The following is a 20,262-nucleotide window of genomic DNA, read 5'->3' as shown; positions in this document are numbered from 1 at the left end:
ATCCGTACCTCCTCTAGGTACTATCAATGTCATTTTTGCAGCACTCGGTAGGACCGGCTCGGCTCCTTTCGTGGTAATGTCGCTTGCTCGAACATTTGCCGAGGAGTCACGGGATCGCCGAAGAGGATTAAGGCAAGTATCCCGCCAGTCCTAAGTTTCTCGAAGAGGACAAGATGGGGACCATCCAGCCTCATGATGATGCCTTGGTGGTAACCCTCGAATAGGGAACTATGATGTAAAGAGGGTAATGGTTGATCAAGGTAGTGGTGCGTATATCATGTACCCCGACCTATTTAGAGGCTTGAAGTTAAGAGTTGAAGATCTTATGCCATATGACTCACCCTTGATAAGCTTCGAAGGGAGAGCTGTCGTTCCAAAGGGACAGATTAGATCGCCCGTGCAATCAGTCCGGAGGTGGTAGACGTAGATTTCATCGTGGTCGATGCTTATTCTCCCTATACGGCTATTGTGGCAAGACCTTGGCTGCATGCGTTAGGGCCGTTTCCTCAACCTTGCATGTCAAAATCAAATTTCATTCTCGGAGACCAGGTGGTGGAGTTACTTGGGAGTCGGGCCGTGGCTCGACAAAGGTGTCACGGCCGCAATTCCGCGTCGACCGAACCGTACTCCCGTCCTCGGCTATCGGTGAAGCATAGCAATCAAAGTCTCTTCCCATAGCCGAGGTAGATGAGGCAAGTATGTGAAGAATTAGAGAAAATTATCATAGACAATGATCCCGAAAAGTTCTTCCAGGTTGGAGTTCAATTGCCACAGGAAGAGAAGACAGAGCCGATTTTATTTTTAAAGAAAAATATGGATGTGTTCGCTTGGAACGCGTATGAGGCCCCGGGGTTGATCCGAACTTCATATGTCATCATTTAAGGGTCAATCCAACCGTAGTGCCGAGGAGGCAACCTCCTCGGAGGTCCTCGAAGGAAAATTCCGAAGCCGTAAAGGAGGAAGTGCTCAAACTCAAAGCGGCAGGGGCTATCAAAGAAGTGTTCTATCCCGAATGGTTAGCCCACACGGTGGTGGTGAAAAAGAAGAATGGGAAGTGGAGAGTTTGTGTAGACTTCACAGATTTAAACAAAGCTTGCCCAAAGGACTCATTCCCGATGCCTCGAATTGATCAATTGGTTGATGCTATCGTTGGACATCCTCGGATGAGTTTTCTTGATGCTTTCCAAGGTTATCACCAGATACCTTTAGCCGTTGAGGACCAGGAGAAGACCGCATTCGTCACTCCTACGGGAAATTACCACTATAAGGTAATGCCTTTTGGTTTGAAAACGCAGGGGCTACCTACCAAAGGATGATGACGAGGATGTTTGAGGCACGGCTAGGAAAAAATATTGAGGTATACGTGGACGATATGGTGGTAAAGAGTAAAGAAGTTTCGCACATCCGGAAGATCCGAGAAACACTTTTCGAAGCTAAGAGAGTATAAATTGCGGCTCAATGCCTCTAAATGCTCTTTCGGTGTGGGGTCGGGCAAGTTTCTAGGATATATGGTGACTCACCGGGAATTGAAGTGAATCCTCGCTCAGTTAAGGCGATAAACAGCTTACACCCACCTCGGAATCCTAAAGAAGTGCAAAGGCTAACAGTATGATCGTCGCTCTCAACCGATTTATATCTCGGTCCGCGGACGGATGCGAGCCTTTCTTTCAATTATTAAATAAATGGAAGGGTTTCGAATGGACCGAGGAGTGCGCAAGTAGCTTTCCAACGGCTAAAAGAATATCTCTCGCGACCACCGGTTATGTCTCGACCGAGAGGTTGATGAGATTCGTTTGCATATATTGCGGTGGCTAACCATGCCGTTAGTTTGGTTCTTATCCGAGATGACAATAACATCCAGAGACCGGTTTATTATGTAAGCAAATCTCTCGTACGAGGCCGAGCCGAGTTATTTGCCACCGGAGAAAGCTATCTTGGCGGTGGTACATGCTACACGAAGACTTCCCCATTACTCAGCCTCATACGGTTGTTGTTCTTACACAACTCCCTCTTAAATCAATTCTCGCGAAGTGCAGATTATATGGGAAGAATTGCCAAATGGGGAACTCGTCCTAGGAGCTTTCGATATCAAGTATATGCCCCGCACCTCTATAAAGGGACAGGTCATCGCGGACCTTGTGGCGGAATTTGCTGAGCCTTCGTTGGAAGACTATCAAGAAGGCATGGGTAAAAAATCAGTAGGCATGATTTCGTGTGAAGGGCCTCCATTATGGAAAGTCCATGTTGATGGAGCAGCAAATCAGAGGGGATCAGGTATCGGACTAGTTTTGATATCCCCAGAGGGAATTACTTTTGAGAAATCTTTGAGATTGGGATTCTCGACCACCAACAACGAAGCAGAGTATGAAGCCGTCCTCGCAGGGATGAACATGGTTCATAAAATGGGAGGAAAGACGGTGCAGATGTTCTCGGATTCACTATTGGTGGTAGGCCAAGTAGAAGGCAAGCTAGAAGCAAGGGATTCCAGAATGCGAGAATACCTAACCCAGGTCAGGTATATGCAATCTAAATTTGAGTCATTTCTACTATTGCATATATCCAGATGTGGAAATACCCATGCCGACTCATTAGCCACGCTCGCGACGTCCTCGGCACAAAGTCTACCACGAGTTATCCTCGTTGAAGATCTGTTGAAACCCACTGGGACGGATAGTAACTCCACTCAAATTCTTCAAATTAGGACAGGGCCTAGTTGGATGGATCAAATAGTAACATTTCTCAGGAATGACATCCTGCCTGGAGAAAAGGCTGAAGCGGATAAAGTTCGCAGGAAAGCCACTCGTTTCTGGTTATCCGAGGACCAAAAATTGTACAAACGTTCCTTTTCGGGACCATGTTTGCTATGCATACACCCCGAGGCAACGGAGCTACTTTTGGAAGAGTTACACGAAGGGATTTGTGGAAGTCACACAGGAGGAAGGTCTTTAGCTCACGGTGGCCCTTACTCAGGGCTATTGGTGGCCAAATATGCAGAGAGAAGCGCAAGATTATGCAAAGAAATGTGACCAATGTCAAAGGTTCGCTCCAAATATACATCAACCAGGTGGAGTCCTGAATCCTCTATCTAGCCCATGGCCTTTTGCCCAATGGGGCTTGGACATTGTTGGACCCTTCCCCAAAGCAACGGGAAACAGACGGTGGCTTCTCGTGGGAACAGATTACTTCACCAAATGGGTTGAAGCTGAGCCATTATCAAACATCAGGGACACGGAAGCAAAAAAGTTTGTATGGAAGAATATCGTTACTGTGTTCGGCATTCCTCATACTCTCATTTCAGATAACGGTTTACAATTTGATAGCAAAGCCTTTCGGAAATACCGCCGTGATCTTGGCATTACGAATAGATATTCCACTCCGGCTTATCCCCAAGGAAATGGGCAAGCCGAGGCTGTCAACAAAGTAATAGTAAGCGGACTCAAAAAGAGGTTGGGTGACGCCAAGGGGAGGTGGGTGGAAGAACTGCCACATGTCTTGTGGACGTATAGAACTACACCACGAAGATCCACAGGAGAAACACCCTTCGCAATGACTGATGGGGCCGAGGCTAATCCCCTTAGAAACCGGGTTCCCAACCCCGAAGAAAAACTCCTTTATTCCGTATAGCAATGATGATCCGTTAATGAGAAACTTAGACTTAGTTGAGGAACGGCGAGAAAGCGCCATGGTTCAACTAGCTTATTATCAACATAAGCTCAAGCAGGGGTATGATTCTCATGTGAAACTTCGACCTCTTGGACCAGGTGACTTAGTACTAAGGAAAGTTTTGGGCACGATGAAGAACCCCGCGTGGGGAAAATTGGGGCCCAATCTCGGGAAGGACCTTATCGTATTACTTCGGTAGCAGGAATAGGGGCCTACAATCTGGAGGATTTGGACGAAAATGTTGTACAACGTCCCCGGAATGTAAATAATCTACGAAGGTACTATTACTAAATAAAAGGCACTTCGGCCGTTCTTTGTTGTAAACTACATTATATTCGTTATCTTCATTCGTCGAAATATCAAGCCGAAACTTGGTATGCCCGGATCCTGGACCACATACCTCGTCTAAATTGATATTCTTTATTAAAGTGTTAAACGAACCTAAGTTACGTCCGGTCCTCGGATCACCTACTTGGGGAAAATTAACATTTTAAATTTATTCGCCTAAGTATCAAGCCGAAACTTGGTATGCCCTCGGATCCTCGGACCACATACCTCGTCTAAATTGATATTCTTTACAAAGTGTTAAACAGAACCTAAGTTACGTCCGGTCCTCGGATCACCTACTTTGGGAAAATTAACATTTTAAATTTATTCGCCTAAGTATCAAGCCGAAACTTGGTATGCCCGGATCCTCGGACCACATACCTCGTCTAAATTGATATTCTTTACAAAGTGTTAAACGTAACCTAAGTTACGTCCGGTCCTCGGATCACCTACTTTGGGAAAATTAACATTTTAAATTTATTCGCCTAAGTATCAAGCCGAAACTTGGTATGCCCGGATCCTCGGACCACATACCTCGTCTAAATTGATATTCTTTACAAAGTGATAAACAGAACCTAAGTTACGTCCGGTCCTCGGATCACCTACTTTGAGAAAATTAACATTTTAAATTTATTCGCCTAAGTATCAAGCCGAAACTTGGTATGCCCGGATCCTCGGACCACATACCTCGTCTAAATTGATATTCTTTACAAAGTGTTAAACAGAACCTAAGTTACGTCTGGTCCTCGGATCGCCTACTTTGGGAAAATTAACATTTTAAATTTATTCGCCTAAGTATCAAGCTGAAACTTGGTATGCCTGGATCCTCGGACCACATACCTCGTCTAAATTGATATTCTTTACAAAGTGTTAAACAGAACCTAAGTTACGTCTGGTCCTCGGATCACCTACTTTGGGAAATTTAACATTTTTAATTTATTCGCCTAAGTATCAAGCTGAAACTTGGTATGCCTGGATCCTCGGACCACATACCTCGTCTAAATTGATATTCTTTACTAAAGTGTTAAACAGAACCTAAGTTACATTTGGTCCTCAGATCACCTACTTTGGGAAAATTAACATTTTAAATTTATTTGTCTAAAGTATCAAGCTGAAGCTTGGTATTGTTGGATCCTCGGATCATTTACTTGAGAAAAATTAATACATCAGATATTTGCATAGACTACATGCCTTATCTTTACATAGTTCAAACTAGAGATCCAAAACGAAGAAACAAAATTGCATCACTTAATGCAGTTCTCGGCATAATTAAGCCTTCCTTGGAGTATCAAATTTCAATTCAAGTTGTTGCTAATAACTTTGGTAAAAAAAACAAAAAGATGATATTTATGGAATGATATGATCAGCATAAAAACAAAAAAAAATATATGTATAAGAATCATCTAAAAACAAACATTCATTCTTGTATTAAATTCCAAAATAGTACTTTTGCACCTATACTTAGGTATTACACTTGGAGACAAAATAAAAATAAAGAAAGGAAAGACAACAAGCAAGTCACTGTTTCAGCTTAATCTTCAGAGGGCCTTTGGGGTCTTGAGGAGATGGAAGCTGAGCCGAGGACTCAACGGCAATTCCTTTGCCTTTGGGATCATCTATCAAGGTTATTGGGTTAGCTTGATCACCCAACTCATCCTTTGAAGATTCCCGAAGATCACTTGAAGGCTGTACGTCTTCAATTGCCTTTTCTTGTGCAGGGTCAAGTTGTTCAGGGGCATCTTCAGGAAGAGTTGAGTCTTCAGCCAAATCACCCCCTTATCCTCGGATGATCCCTGGGCAGCTTCTTGTGCAGTGTCAGGAATGGAAGAAGCGCGAATTGCAGGAGGATAGTAGACACTCTCTGCTTTCCAAAGAGTGGAAGAGGCATCAACCCCAGCTTGGGAAAGTGCCTCATTCCACACTTGGAGTGCGTAGTGCCTACATACCTCGGGAACCTGAGCCTTGAAGGTTTCAGTGACCTCCTTCACGCCTATATTATAACCGTCTTGTTCGGCTTGGTCCCTCGAGTTCTCGGCCTTTTCTTTTGCTTTCTCAGCCTTTTTCTTCTCCTCAATGGCCTCTTCTTTGCCCTTGATGGCTTCTTCTTTGGCCTTCTCAGACTCGTTCAGATCTTTCTTAAGATCCTCTACGAGCCTTCGTGCTACTAAGAGGTTATCCTCAGCTTGGCGAAGCATTAGGCACTGATCCTCGGCCTGTTTAGTCGTCGTTTTCAGATCAGCCTCTAAGCCCGCCTTGGCACTCTCAGCCTTAGCCAATTTTTCTGTGACGTCCTGCAGTTTCTTCTTATGAAGGTCCGAGATCTTTTGAGCGCTTTCACGCCCGGACTCCTCGGCCCTCGCAGACTTGTAGGAATTAATGGCAATCTCTTCGCCCCGCGGCGCATTGAACGGCCTACGAACAAAACATATAAAACTTAGACATACGGATATATATAGGAAATAAAAACAAAAGTCAAGGTTTTAGAGAAAACTCACCATTGCAAGCTCCTTCTTCAAAGTCATGAATACGGTGTGGTCCCTTTTCTTTCTCACTCAATCATATCCTCGGGGAGCAACAAGTGCTCGCTCCAAAGCATCCGCGACGCATGCCGCTGTCCCTTCATCAGAATTTCTAATGGACGCATCCACGGTAATGACCTCGTCGTCCATAGAAAGGTCAGGAAGCCATACAGGGGCGCGTACGACCGCCTGTTGGTCGGTTCTTCTTTCCGACCTAGTCTGTATGGTGCGGGCCTGCTTTGCACCCTTTTCCACCTCGGTCTCCTTGGAGACAGCCCTTCCCCGCCTCCACCACTTCCTTTCCTTTCGGCTGATCTCTTTTTCTTTTGAGATCGCCTATGTTGGTGCGTTGGGTTTGGGAGGATGGGGGAGGAGGAGGAAGCCTAGCTTCGTGGCCTTTGTCGCACCCTTTTCGAGTCCGAGGGCGCACCTCTTTTGGTGGTTCTTGGACTCGGGGGCCTTATCGCTGCCCTCAAGGACATCCTTCAAACCGGACTTAGTCTTTCGTTGGATGCCCATAGTGTCAAGTTCTTCGGTGGTAGCCTTTGAGATATGGGTAGAGGTGCCGAGGATGGAAGTTGAATCTTCAGAGAGTAGGGTTGATTAAAAACCTCAAAATCGTCCTCGAATCCGATACCTCAACTATTTCTTCTTCTTCTTCCTTTACGGTGGAGTGAGAGGGCGCGGCTTCCCCAAATGTTAAATTTGTGGAGAGAGGCGGTGTGGGAATCCCAACCGGAACGAATGGTGGTGGTTGGATTGGTTGGGTGACCAAGGTGCCTTGAGGAATGGCGGTCCCCTCCGTAGCAAACCCTCGACGAACAACACCGATCCGAGGAAGACGAGGATCGTGGGCTTTGATCACGCACTTCGGCGCCCGAAAGGCTTTGGATATTGGATTGTAGCCGAGGATCGATGAGCTGCTCGGAGTTGACCGTCGCATGCACAAAAACCTCAGCTTGTAGGATCCTATCCAACCGTCCGAAGTCAACGAGATTGGGATGATGATCCGCGGCGTGTGGATCTGTAGAGTTGTCCAAATAAGAGAGGGTAAGAATAAGTAAAAAGACAGAGGATAATAGTATGTAAAAGAAATTTCACCTGGAGTCCCTTCCCTTGTCGGACAGGGGAGGCCGTCGTGCCAATTTCCTGATATGATCAGGAAGTCGTTTTTTAGGCCCTTATTTGATTCAAAGTGCGTACATTGAATTAGCCTAACCTCGGGGTATCTAGATTTTAGGTAATACTCATCTTTTTTGCTTAGGTAATGGAGGTTGTAAACCCAGTTCACGTCGTGGTGAGTGAGCCCTAAGTTCATCTTCTCATTTAAGGCATCTATGGAACCTAGGATCCTAAAGACATTTGGGGCGCACTGGGTGGGAGCTAATCTAAAGGCCCTAAAATAATCCCTAGTCACGGTTCCCATGGGGATTTTCATTCCCCCTTCGATGAACGCAATCATCGGGATTACGACTTCCCCCGTTTTTCTTTTTGTATAATACTCTTCCTCGTTACAATACGTAATGGATACATCCGAGGGAATTTTGTACTTAGCCTTAAACCGCTCTATTTTTTCGTTCGAATCTACTGTGGACGCGAACCTACCCATTCTTTTTTTAAAAAAAGGGGAGGTGGGAAGAAAACTAACTACGCCGAGGATGAAAGACACGGTGAAAGGAGAAGACAGAAGGAAACGAAACAAAAGAAACAAAAAGCCGATAAGGAGGGGAAAGAGTATTGAATAACTTACTTTTAAAAGAAGAAAGCACGTCACCTCGGACAGAGTACTCGATAGAAAGAGAGAGTACGGGGAGATGGAAAGTGTGGCAGGTACGTTATCAGGTTTCTGTAGTGTGAGGAAGTTTGAAGAAAATTAGTATTTATATGTCAAAAGGTGTTTTGAAGCGGGCAAATTCCCGCCTCAACACGGGAATCGATCTCGACCGTTGGATATATGTCATATCAATGAAACGTGGGGGACATAGAAGCGCCAATAATAAATTCGGGGGCGTTTCGCATACCGAAGCATCGGGAACACGCGGTGGGTAATTCAGAAGTTATTTCCGTTAGTAAATATTCCAGAATCCTGCAGGGTGAAAAGGTCTTTTAAATCGAGATCCTATTTTCCTCCCGAGGTGAGAGAAAAATAAAGAATCTCGAGGGGCTATTGTAGGGGTATTGGGCCCAGTAATTTATAATGGACGGCCCAACAAAGGTCTTTTGGGCTAGAAACTCAAATCCGAAAACATCAAAATGATCGCGGAGTGTTTAAGTGTCCCATACCGTCCGAGGAGTCGATTTGTTCTCGGAATGTTAAGCCGAGGATACACAGTATACGTGGAGGACAGCAGAAAGAGCGGTGGAATGTCTAAAGTAAAGCTGATACCACCGCCCATATATTAAAGACCCTGTAAATAATACGCTGGCAATAGAGATGGAAGGATGGGACCTGAGCATAGAGCTTGGAACTTGGTCCCAAATCCCAGCGGGCTTTAGGGAAGAATGGATGGGACAAGTATCCAAAAAATGAGGGTCGCGGCCATAAAGTGGAAGATGATGAAGAGAAGAGGAGGAATATAAATAGGAGGGAAGGCATACGAGGAGAGGAGGAGGCCTTTTGAAAAAGAAAAAGTGTATGATAAACATTATTTGTATCCACACTTGAGAAATACTATTAGAAACTGTCCTCGGAAACAGTCCGAGGAGGAATTCTCAATATTACTCTTTGCAAACGATTCTTTGTTTTGTTCCATTGGGCCCAAAGCCCGTTCTTTTTGTGATTGTCTAAAGCCATCCTTAAAATCTAAATTATAAACCCATCCTCTACAAATTCATTGTGAAGAAAGGCCTTTTAAGCCCATTTTCCTCCTAGTCGTGGTTTGGGAATTTGAATTGTGTCCTTACAATTACAATTATCATTAATTGTTTTTTTTTCTCATAATTTTTTTTAAATGAATTATTAACTATTGCTCTAAGGGCATTTATTAGCATTTTCTTATTTGTATAATGAATTATGAAAAATGTTATGTTCACAACACTTTCCCAATAAATCATAAGAGTCGAGTTGTTACAGGTTGTTATTGGTGGGGAAATTTTTTTTATTGATAGGTTTAAATTAAATTCAATAACAACTTACTCCCTACGATTTCGTATCATTGTAAAAGTGTTGTGAAAATGTTGTGGACATAATACTTCTCTTGAATTATATATTCTATTTTTTTTTATAAATGATGTGACAATAGAAAGTGTACATGTAAGAAATTTAATGGGAAATCTAAAATTTAAATTAAACTAAAAAATAGTTGAGCAATTACATATAACATGGGGGCTTTTAAAAGTTTTAGTTGTCAACACCAGAAGAATAAAAAAAAAGTTAAAAATTTCAGTCTTATGAGATATACATTGAGAACATTTGAATTAACTTGTGTAAAAAATTTTGTCTATTTTTGGACAAGAAGTTACTTTTACTATTTACATATTAATTTTTCAAAACACCTCAAATTAGATTATTTATTTTACACTATATTTCATTAAAATATTAATTTTTTTTAAATTTTTTTAATTTCTTTACACGCAACCACTGCCACCCACTCTCTTCCTTTATCACTAAATGCTAAAATGAATAGTGTCACTATAGATTTATACAATTATTGTAGCAATCAAAGATTTTTACAACACTGTAATTCCACTATATAGCATTCATGAATTTATATGATGTGGGTAGATTTTGAACTAAATAAGCTAAAATGTGAATATTTTTCTACTGTACAATAACTTATGTGAGTTCTTTTTTCTTTTTTGGAATAAAAGATGTGAGTAGGGGTGTTCGCAGTGCGGTGCGATGCGGTTTTAGGCCATTTTTAGCATCACATTTTGCAGTACAGTTTAGCCAAAACCATAACTGCACCGCATCTCATTTTTGTGGTTACATGTGCAATGCAGTGCGATTTAGAGTTTAGCCAAAACTATAACTGCACCGCACCTCATTTTTGAAGTCACATGTGCGGTGCCATGTATAAGATACGATTTGAATAGTTTGAAACTAGTATATTTTTCAAATTTTGGGCTTTTTTTGGCTAACCCAAAACTAATTTTTTTTCTTTTGTTTTAGGTCAAGTTTTAAATTATTGAGCTAATTTTTCTTTATTTTAGATTGACTTTCCTAATCAATACTTGCTAGAGTTAATAATTTTTTTAAAAAAAAAAATTAAGGTTATTAAAATATTAATAATATATTTAATATTAAAAAAATAAATATATTAATATAGATGGTGTAATGCGTTACGGTTTGTACAATTTTTTTATTATAAAATCGTAAATTACATTGCAACGTATGGTGCCGCGCACTATTACTTGCAGTCCAACGTGGTTATATTATTTTGGGAACAATTTTGACGCTGTTTTTATGGCATGTTTGCGGTGAACGCACATATATGCGCGCGGTCTTAATTAGCAAAAATTTTGATTAAGATTGGAGAAAATCCAAAAAAATTGAAAACCCAAAAAATAAGGAATAAAGATTGTCGTTTGACTAATTTACCCCTCGTCTCTTGGAAATCGTTGGACCCCACCACCACATTTGCAATGCTTGTCTGAACTCCGTGCCGTTTGTTAATTGTTAATGGCGCATCTTCTTAGAAGAAATTCCCATTCCACTTCCACTTCCACTTCCATTACCAACACACCAACCCCCATATAAACCCCACTCTTCCCCAGAAAACAACTAGTCCTTCAAAATCTATTTTCAACCTCAATTTTCACTGTTTGGCTAGCGAGAAAAATAATAAAAAGCTCGGGAATTTTTCCTTGCAAAATAATTTAAATGGAAATTTTTTTCTACTTTCTCTAATCTCCAGGAAAAAAAATTTCGGAAAAAGGGAGTGGTGGGTGGGGCCCAATTGATCGCGAGGAGTGTCCGGTGGAGTGGCAACATAGTTTTGGGCTATTTATGAACACGAGATCCTGATTATCGGTACAGGTAGGCCCAATCCCATGTCTTTGAATTTCTGTCCTTGTCCTTGTTTTTTTGTTTTGTTTTGTTTTGTTTTGGGACTCTGTAATTCCTACTATATTTAATCGAACCCACTTCTTCATATTGACCTTTCCAATTCCCATTTCGTGTATTCAAACATTTCTGGTTGGTGTTGTTCTTTTTTTAATTGTTGGGACTTTTTGATTGTTTTAAGGAAATGTACCTTCTTGCTCTGATCAGCTAACTGAACACAACTGAACTGAATGGAAGTTGGAACATTTTGTTTATGTTGTGGTTGTGTGTAAATTGGAATAAAATCAGATAACGATTAAATTATAGTTTTTTTTTTTTTTGGGTCTAGGAAAAGTTTTGATTTTTTAAGTTACTGCTCCTTAGTTTTCCCTATATGCAAGTTTTTTCGTTTATAAGTGCAAAGGTTTTATTAACTGTTTGTAATAATTGTTGTTATGTGGACATTGTGGAGAGTGTGATTTTGGCTTGACTTTTGGTTTTTTGGTTGGCAGTGATTGGAGTAGGATGAGGAGGATGGTTCATCCTACTCTAAAGTTGATGTTGTTGTTGTTGATGCTTCTTGGATTGGGTACGTATCACCTACAATTCGATTCCCGTGTTCCTTTTCTTTTACATTTTGCTTCTTATTTCATTCTTTAATTCCAGCCCCTTGTATTCTTCATATAGTGTTTGCTACTCTTGATAATGTTTCTACTAAGAAGTGCTTATTGTTGTGGTGGTCCTAGATTTCTTTTCTTCCCTGTTTTGAATTGTAGATTAATCAAGTTGTAATTCCTTCTTCTTCTTCTTCTTCTTCTTCTTCTTCCTCTTTTTTAATTTTTAATTTTTTAATTTTTGTGGATATTGGTGATTTAGGTGGCTATATTACTATAGTTTGAAAATGAAGTTTATGCATCAGTGGACTCAATTTGATTGTAAAATCTGGGGTGCCATTTATAAGCTTTTCTTTTTATCGCTAGAATCCTTTCCATTTCATTTTTCCCCTTTTTTCATGCTATAGTTTTTCTTTCTCACTTGGTCATCACTGCTCTGCTTGTTAGTGACTGGTTTTCCTGACATTTACACAGTTTCAATACTAGTAAATGCCTCTTCTATCCAGAGTGATTTTGGGCACTGTGACAGAGTTGTTAAAAGGTGGGCATTTTCCTCACTTGATCAGGAAATCAAAGAAGACCGGCACACACTGCGGGACTTGTTGTTTTTCCTCCATGTCCCAAGAACAGGAGGCCGCACATATTTCCATTGGTAATTCCAGATAGGCATGATACTGTTACCTAAAGGTTGCCCACTAGCATTTTCACAAGTATATTAATTTCCGTATTTTGCATCTGCAGCTTCTTGAAAAAGTTGTATAACAATCTTGAATGCCCCCGTTCTTATGACAAGCTGCGGTTTGATCCAAGGTACCCTCTCTCTCTCTCTCTCTCTACAGCAACAAAGCCTTAGTTCCAAACTTTAAGGTCAGTTATGGATTCTTAACAAACTAATTGGGGTCAGTCACATGTAGAAAAGGGGAGTTTTTTTTCTTTTTTACAATGACTTGTAGAAAGGTGGTGGAGGCTCAGTGGAAGAGGATAATTAATGGGCAAGAAAGAGTTTTTGGGTGCCTTTTTGCTAAATATATAATAAATCTTAATATAAATTGGTTGAACATGATTTTTCTTTGTTTAAGCTAGCAGATGGAGCCATTAAGCATATTGCTTAAGTGCTTCGAGTAGGTCAAAATGTAGTTAACTAATGTTGGTGCTAAATATTTGGAAATGGAAACAAATAAGCTTGACAGTAGCAACCCAATAACTGTACCATAAAACTATAATAGTGTTATTAACTATTTTGCGCAGAGTGTGCATGGATGAGCTTATTTTCGTGTACCTAAAAAAAGTGAAGTTTTTTAAAGCTATACATAAGCTGGCATTTTAAGTGAAAAACAAACAGATCCTTACAAATTGGTATTACTGTGTATGTGTACTGTGCAGCAAGCCAAAATGTAGGCTTTTGGTTACTCATGATGACTATAGCATGATGTCCAAGCTTCCAAGTCAAAGAACTTCTGTGGTGACAATACTTAGGAATCCAGTTGATCGGGTTTTCAGTACTTATGAATTTTCAATTGAGGTGGCAGCTAGATTTTTGCTGCATCCTAACTTAAGTTCCGTGATACAAATGTCTGAGCGCTTGCGTTCTAAGACTAGGGGAGTCAGCACACTGGATATTTGGCCATGGAAGTATCTGGTTCCCTGGATGAGAGAAGACCTCTTTGCTCGGGTGAGTTTTTTCTTCTTCATCTTAATACACATTACTTTTATTTTCCTGATAGCACCATTCCTGGATTTCTCTCTTAAACTTAATTTTCCAATGAGCTCTAGCTCAAACTGCACCTTCTGCTCTTGTAAGAGCAAGGTGGAGGGTGAGGTCGTGGGTTCAAAAGCTGTTTATGTGTTTAATTAAAAAATCTCTCTTTACCCTAATTATACTCTTACTATTTTATGTTCTTTATTTCCATTTAATGATTCTTATTACATCCTAAAGGCCTCTATTGATGTGAGTGAGAGGACTTAACTTGAGAACCTTGTAAGAGCAAGGTGAAGGCTTTTTTCTCTCTCTCTCTCTCTCTAAATACATTGATTGGACAAGCACACATTTTCTGTTGTGATCCAAGATGTTCATAAGTGTACTATTGTCCCATTGGACTGCATCATGGTTGTCAATTTATTTATTATTCTTACAATATTGGAATGGCTTGTAGTATTTCTTATTCTTACAAATGTGTCGTGTTTTTATTTTTTTTATAGAGAGATGCTAGAATACAAAGGGGCTCAAGTGACATTAAGAGCAATTTTTCATATGACATTGAGGATATTGTTATGCCATTACATAAATACATCAATGATCCTGTAGCGCATGATATTATTCACAATGGAGCCACATTCCAGGTATTTCAGCCTAAGGTCTTATAAACAACATGGAACTCTTCTCCTTTTTTCTTTTCTTCTTTTTGAAGTTGTGGGAAGAATAATATTTTGATGGGATGTTTTCCAATTATGATATGTAATAAAATGGGAATGCTGAAGATGAAAGGAAGAAGTAATGAAGTATGGTGTTTTTGTGTGTGAAAAAATGTCATTCCTACAGATAGATGTGAACTGCCTGGAATTAGTCAAGTACCCAGTAGATGTTGGCTCCCTTGTGGCTATAAATAACTGAATTTATGAAACTTGTTTGTCCAACTCCTTGCAAGGTGGAGGCTGAAGTCTTTGGTTCAAGAACTAATGGGTGCATATGTAATTATCAATCAACAAATTGTATATTTGTGTCTTTGCTGATCTGGCCTGACTGTTTTAATTAACAGGTTGCAGGATTGACAAACAACTCTTATCTAGCGGAGTCACACGAGGTGCGCCATTGTGTACAAAAGTATAAAATTCTTGGTAACCATGTGCTTCAAGTTGCAAAGGTGAGGAAAATAGGATTTAAAATTGTGAATAATATCAAGTCATAATATTATTTCTCTGATATTGTCCCCCCCCCCCCCCCTCCCCCTCTTATGGTTGCACATCATGGTAGATACTTGTAAATCTTGCAGAATAGATTGGACAATATGTTATATGTTGGTCTCACTGAGGAACACAAAGAATCTGCTACAATGTTTGCAAACGTGGTTGGGGCACAGGTGATTTCCCAGCTGAGAGCATCAAACACCAGTATGAAGAGTGTATCTAAAAAAAAATCAGGTTAGTGTGGTCATGTGGTGGAAGAACATCTTCTTTTTTCCTGCTTTTAGTGGCAAATTCAAACAGTCAAATTGGAGTATCACAGTTTGTTTTCTGTGGAGCATAATGAAGTGCTAATTTGTCTCTTTGAGGATGTTGGTATTTTGAAAAGTATGGTTTTTTTAATCGTGCTGCTTGAGGAAGACGGCTAGATGTCTGGATGCAAATGATCCATTCTTCTATTTATATACATAAATAGAAGTTAGAGTAGGATGCTGAAATTAATTTCATAGATGTTTCTTAAAAGTCTTACATACATTTCATTCAATGATTGTGCTTTCCTTAGCTCATTTAATTTATTTACTTGTTATAATCCTTGAAGTTTCATTATGGATAGTATGGGATTTTTTAATAAAATGTATTTATTTATTGTTTTTGTTCTGCATTATGAGTTTATTCAAGTTGCCATTTTTTGTTGGTTTTACAGACATTATCATGTTCTGTCATTCCTGTTGTGTGGTATGCTATGAGTTATATTTTGGTATTGAAAAATTTATGTAGTTGAGTGTGCATTAATTTGCTGCTGAGTAGTTTGTATTATTTGGTTTAAATTGCCTTCTGTTTTTCTTCTTTTGATCATGCCTTCATGATGGTTGACTTGCCTTCTGGTTTGTTGCCATTAGAACTCTTGCAACACATGCAAAGATCTTTTTCAATCTTGTTGATGATTTTAGACATGGAGATTGGCAGCTTCACACATTGATTGGATACTATTGGCAGGACCCTTTTCTCTTTGGTTGGATGCCACTTTCCATCTAAGAGCTTAAGATTTAGGTTGGATGCTCTAACATGATATAGAGTACATGTTCTCTATGTTCTTGGATTCAACGCACTTGGTCCATTGAATTTGCATTCCTGAATTTGGAGTTTGTTTGTGGAACTTTAGATATCTAGCAGTCATTGCTTGCAGTTTTCTTCTGGCCAGTGTAAATAATTTCTATGGGATTCAAACACTTTTGGATTAGCACAAATCAGGAGATTCATTCTTGTACTAACTTTTGTTTAGTAATGGTAGTCTTTAGTCTCTTTTATACATTACGTTCAATTTGAACCTTGAGGCAGACTTTACACTGATCAGGGTTATTTCGGCTAACCTTGCTGAACCAGAGAAAAAAGAATAAAGGAGAATAAAAAGCCAATGCTATTAGTGATTTTCTTATTATTTTACAAAAATCCAGTTCAGCCTTGAAAATTGGAAGTTTCAGGCTTTTGTGCAGTCTGAATTAAAGACTTCTCTGTTTTTCAATTAATGTGGCTATTATCTTTTAATATAGTTATAAAGCTAGGATTAAAAATGTCTAAGCTGAGTATATTGTAATATAGTAAACTTAGGACAACATGTGTATTTTCATTTCTTAGATTGGTTGATTTGAATGATAATGTGTATTGCCTTTATCAAATTTAAATGATACTATGTATAGCTCATTTCCTCCATTCCCCATATGGCTTGTTGACCGATAGTGATATGGGCTGGCTCCCTAGTGTTCTTTTCCTTTTTAATTATTATTATTATTATTATTTTGCCCCCCCTTTTTTTTTAATGTAGATGCTATTCTGCAAGTGTGTATATATATACATATATAGCCTTAATAAAATTTATCTACTTGTGCTACAGAACAGAGCCCTTCGTTCTTGGATTCTGATCCTGATAACAATGACCATCAGGTTAGCAGCAGAAGACCTTGCTTGTTTATAAATGAAAATCTTGGTTGTTGTAAGTAGGTTCCTTACTCCATTTTTGCTTGCATACAGAATAGCAGCTCTGACCAAAATGCAGGTCAGCTTGCTTCAAATGAAGATGATGAAGCAACGAAAGAAAATGTAATACACTTTGCATAATATTCACATATAAAGATGTGATTGGTGACTCTTCTTTAGGGGGAAAATATCTATATATTACTTATTTCCTTTCCTTTACCATATTAGATGACTGTGGAAGACCTTATGAAAGCCTATGAAGGGTGCATCCCTAGTTTAAGGAAAACCCAAGCAGCTCGGCGCACTTCTTCTTTGAAGAGAATTTCCCCTGCAAACTTTTCGAAGGAGGTATATTTGATAATTCACCAATGCTGTGTCTAAGCTACTATATGTAGCATCAACACTATACTCTGTTCAGATTTCTGTATTTTTGTGCTACTACACTGGATTAGTTTCAGACTATGAAAAAGGGATCTTGTTTATTGCTAAGAGCAAAAAAAAAAAAAAGTGTTTCTGTATCACTGAATGTCTTGGAACTTGGACTGGATCTGTTTTTGAATTTAAACTATTATTCTTTTAGTTTTTGTCATTTAGGTTGCACTATGTGTTGTTCGATCTGATTGCTTTTGACACATAATTAGATAAATAAACGGACACTATGTTTCAATGGTCACCCTTTCTCCTCTCCTACAATCTCCATCCAACCCTGAAATTACTCTTATAAGTAGATCACAATAGTCGTTGTAAATTCCTACCACTACCAAGTCTTTACTATCTTTGGACTTTATGTTGAATTTTGCTCTAATATCATGGGCATTATGCAATTAGATGGTTTAACCTGCCTCTTGTGACATCATGAAGGTCTTGACAACATTTTGTTAGTCCTAGAATGCTATAGAGCTTATAAGAGAAAAGCATCACTTCTGTTATGGAGTCTGCCTTGCAAAAGTGAGATGCCATTTCATATTATTGAATTTATGTGTTTATTTATTTGTTCATATTTTTATGCTCAAGAGAGATGGCAAAATGTTGCCTTTTCTTTTGTGTACGTGTGTGTTGGGGGGGGGGGGGGGGGGAAGGTATGTAATTACCCTGCAACAAATTAAGAGTAAAAATTAGATAAGAGGTTCCCAAACTTCCATCTTTAGTTAAACAGGAATCAATTTTTTTTTTAATTAATTAATTTATTTTTATGAATCAGTAAGAATTGTATTAAACCAACGGCTGATCCAAACTAATACATACCAGGCAAGAAGCTGATATAACTGGAATCAAATTTCAGCCACTATGATTTTGTAATCAATTTTGTTTGAAGAGAATCACTATGTTGATTTTATGTTTAATGTAGTTTTCAGCTCAAATGCAATGGCCTTTGTCCTATCCTTCTTTCTTAAAAGCTTTCAGCTCAAATATAATGGTCTTTTTCCTATCCTTCTTTCTCAATAGTTTTCAGCTCAAATGTAATGGTCTTTTTCCCATTATTCTTTCTCAATCCAAATTTTACAATGCTTCTACATTAATTAGTTAGATTTATGCCAGCTATTTATGTGATGCTAAACTTTTGTTGGTTTTGCTGTTTTGTTACATCTGCTTTCTTGCTCTGTGTTAGTATTCTAAAATCAGTAAGATTTATATGCTTTTTTTTATTTTAAGAAGTAGTAAAATTTATATATGCTTGCAACTTTATTTATTGAATTTCATGAATCAAATCTATTTACAAAAAATTTAATTTGGAGAGAGAGAATATCAAATTCTAAATGCTAGTATGTACTCTCCCTGTCTCAAGGCTTACACCTTGCATTGCCTCTGTGCCCTATGAAACAACGTTTTATTTTCTACGCAGGGTATAAAAGTTAAAACTTTTCTCTCCTTTCAAACTGCTAACTTTTTGACCCTTCAAATTTTACAGGAACGTCTTCAGGTTCCTGAAATGCTCCTGGAGCAGATAAGATCACTTAACCACCTTGATTTGGAGCTCTACAAGTATGCTCAAGAAATTTTTGAAAAGCGACGCAAACATACAATGGAGAAGCTTGTTACTGCTGTAAGTCTCTGTCCAGTGTTTCACTTAGAATCCATGTTTTGCTTGGTGTTGTGTGTTATACCATATTATGGCATTTGTACCTATTTCAACTGGTTAATTACACACCTTCACAATTTGATCCTCCATTAAATTGGGCATGGATGCTGAAAGAATAATTGTTTGGAGAAATAGTTTATTAGGGTTTAGATTGTGGAGGTCACACCTATAAGGCCTGTCATCCACTTATCAATTAATTAATTAGCAAAAAGAATTTAATTGTGGAAGTCTTCTTGTCAGTCATGTTTGGAAGTGTTCAGATGTCTTCAATGAGGTCAACCTGATAAATGGTAGTTGTTTCTACTTGTCAAGCTTATTGCCTTAGTTTGAGTCATGTTATGTCAATCTTCTTCCTTGGCTGATTGATAATTGTCCCATCTATTTTATAAGAAATAAAATTCATTAAAAGAAGAAGCCCCGAAGTGGCGCAACCCAAGTACACAAAGCAGTATACAAAAGAAGGCCCAAATAAAACAAGATAAAAAGAAGATGATTGTTATTCTATATTGGGGGAGAAATAAGGATTCTTAGTTGATCTAACCATTTTGTGGATCTTGTAATATTCTAGAAAATGTTACCAAACACATGTACATACCTTATCTTGAGTACCTTAATCATTTTCTTTATACTTTTTATAGACATTATAATCAGCTGCAGATTGAAGAATCTGTTTACTTTATTTCTCTGGTAATATTTAGATCACTCCGTGGTGAATGGGGGAGGCGCAAGTAGAAACTCACCCACTTCTGCCACACCGCCTTGTTTAAGTGGCATGCTTATGTTTGTCAATTAATTCTTTAATATTTTTACTCGCAGGAGATGTGGGAGAGCATGCTTAACAACTCATATAGTGGTGTGCTTTGGAAAGTCTTCCCGTTAGTCATGACCATTATCTTACTCTTTTGTCTATTTGTTCTTTTTGTAAATGCAAGAAGAAGAACATCAAAAGTTAAGATATAAATCTTATTTAATGACAAATTGTTGGGATTTCAGGCTTTAAAGAAATTGAGAGGATCTTATAGAATAGTAGTAAACATAATAGTGTCTATCCCTGTTTGATTGCTTATGCATCACATGTTGGAAGCTTTAACCATGGATCTCAAATTGTTTTGCATAAGGTTGAAGTTTTATGACATGGTTTTTCACCAATGGCAAATGTATTGCACTGATCAGATTTGCGTTCACATCAAATTGGCCAAA

The 20,262-nt window shown here is 39.0% G+C and overlaps 1 protein-coding gene across 2 annotated transcripts; it reads left to right on the top strand.

The window, feature by feature from the left end:
* The first annotated feature begins 11,126 nt into the window (after positions 1-11,126).
* On the top strand, positions 11,127-20,235 carry LOC142605643 (protein-tyrosine sulfotransferase). Of its 2 annotated transcripts, XM_075777076.1 has the most exons (13): positions 11,127-11,487; positions 12,006-12,082; positions 12,582-12,759; positions 12,849-12,917; positions 13,491-13,779; positions 14,307-14,447; positions 14,864-14,968; positions 15,098-15,245; positions 16,900-16,949; positions 17,037-17,105; positions 17,211-17,330; positions 18,892-19,026; positions 19,879-20,235. In XM_075777076.1, exons 2-13 carry the CDS (start codon positions 12,019-12,021, stop codon positions 20,020-20,022), a joined length of 1,512 nt encoding a protein of 503 aa, XP_075633191.1. In that variant the 5' UTR covers positions 11,127-11,487; positions 12,006-12,018; the 3' UTR covers positions 20,023-20,235. The 2 variants fall into 2 exon arrangements, with proteins under 2 accessions (XP_075633191.1, XP_075633192.1); XM_075777077.1 differs by lacking the exon at positions 14,307-14,447 and having other exon boundaries at positions 11,351-11,487.
* The last annotated feature ends 27 nt before the right edge of the window (positions 20,236-20,262 follow it).

This window comes from Castanea sativa, chromosome 8 (assembly GCF_040712315.1).
Source record: "Castanea sativa cultivar Marrone di Chiusa Pesio chromosome 8, ASM4071231v1".
Taxonomy (NCBI): domain Eukaryota; kingdom Viridiplantae; phylum Streptophyta; class Magnoliopsida; order Fagales; family Fagaceae; genus Castanea; species Castanea sativa.
This window is presented reverse-complemented; position numbering and strand designations above follow the sequence as displayed.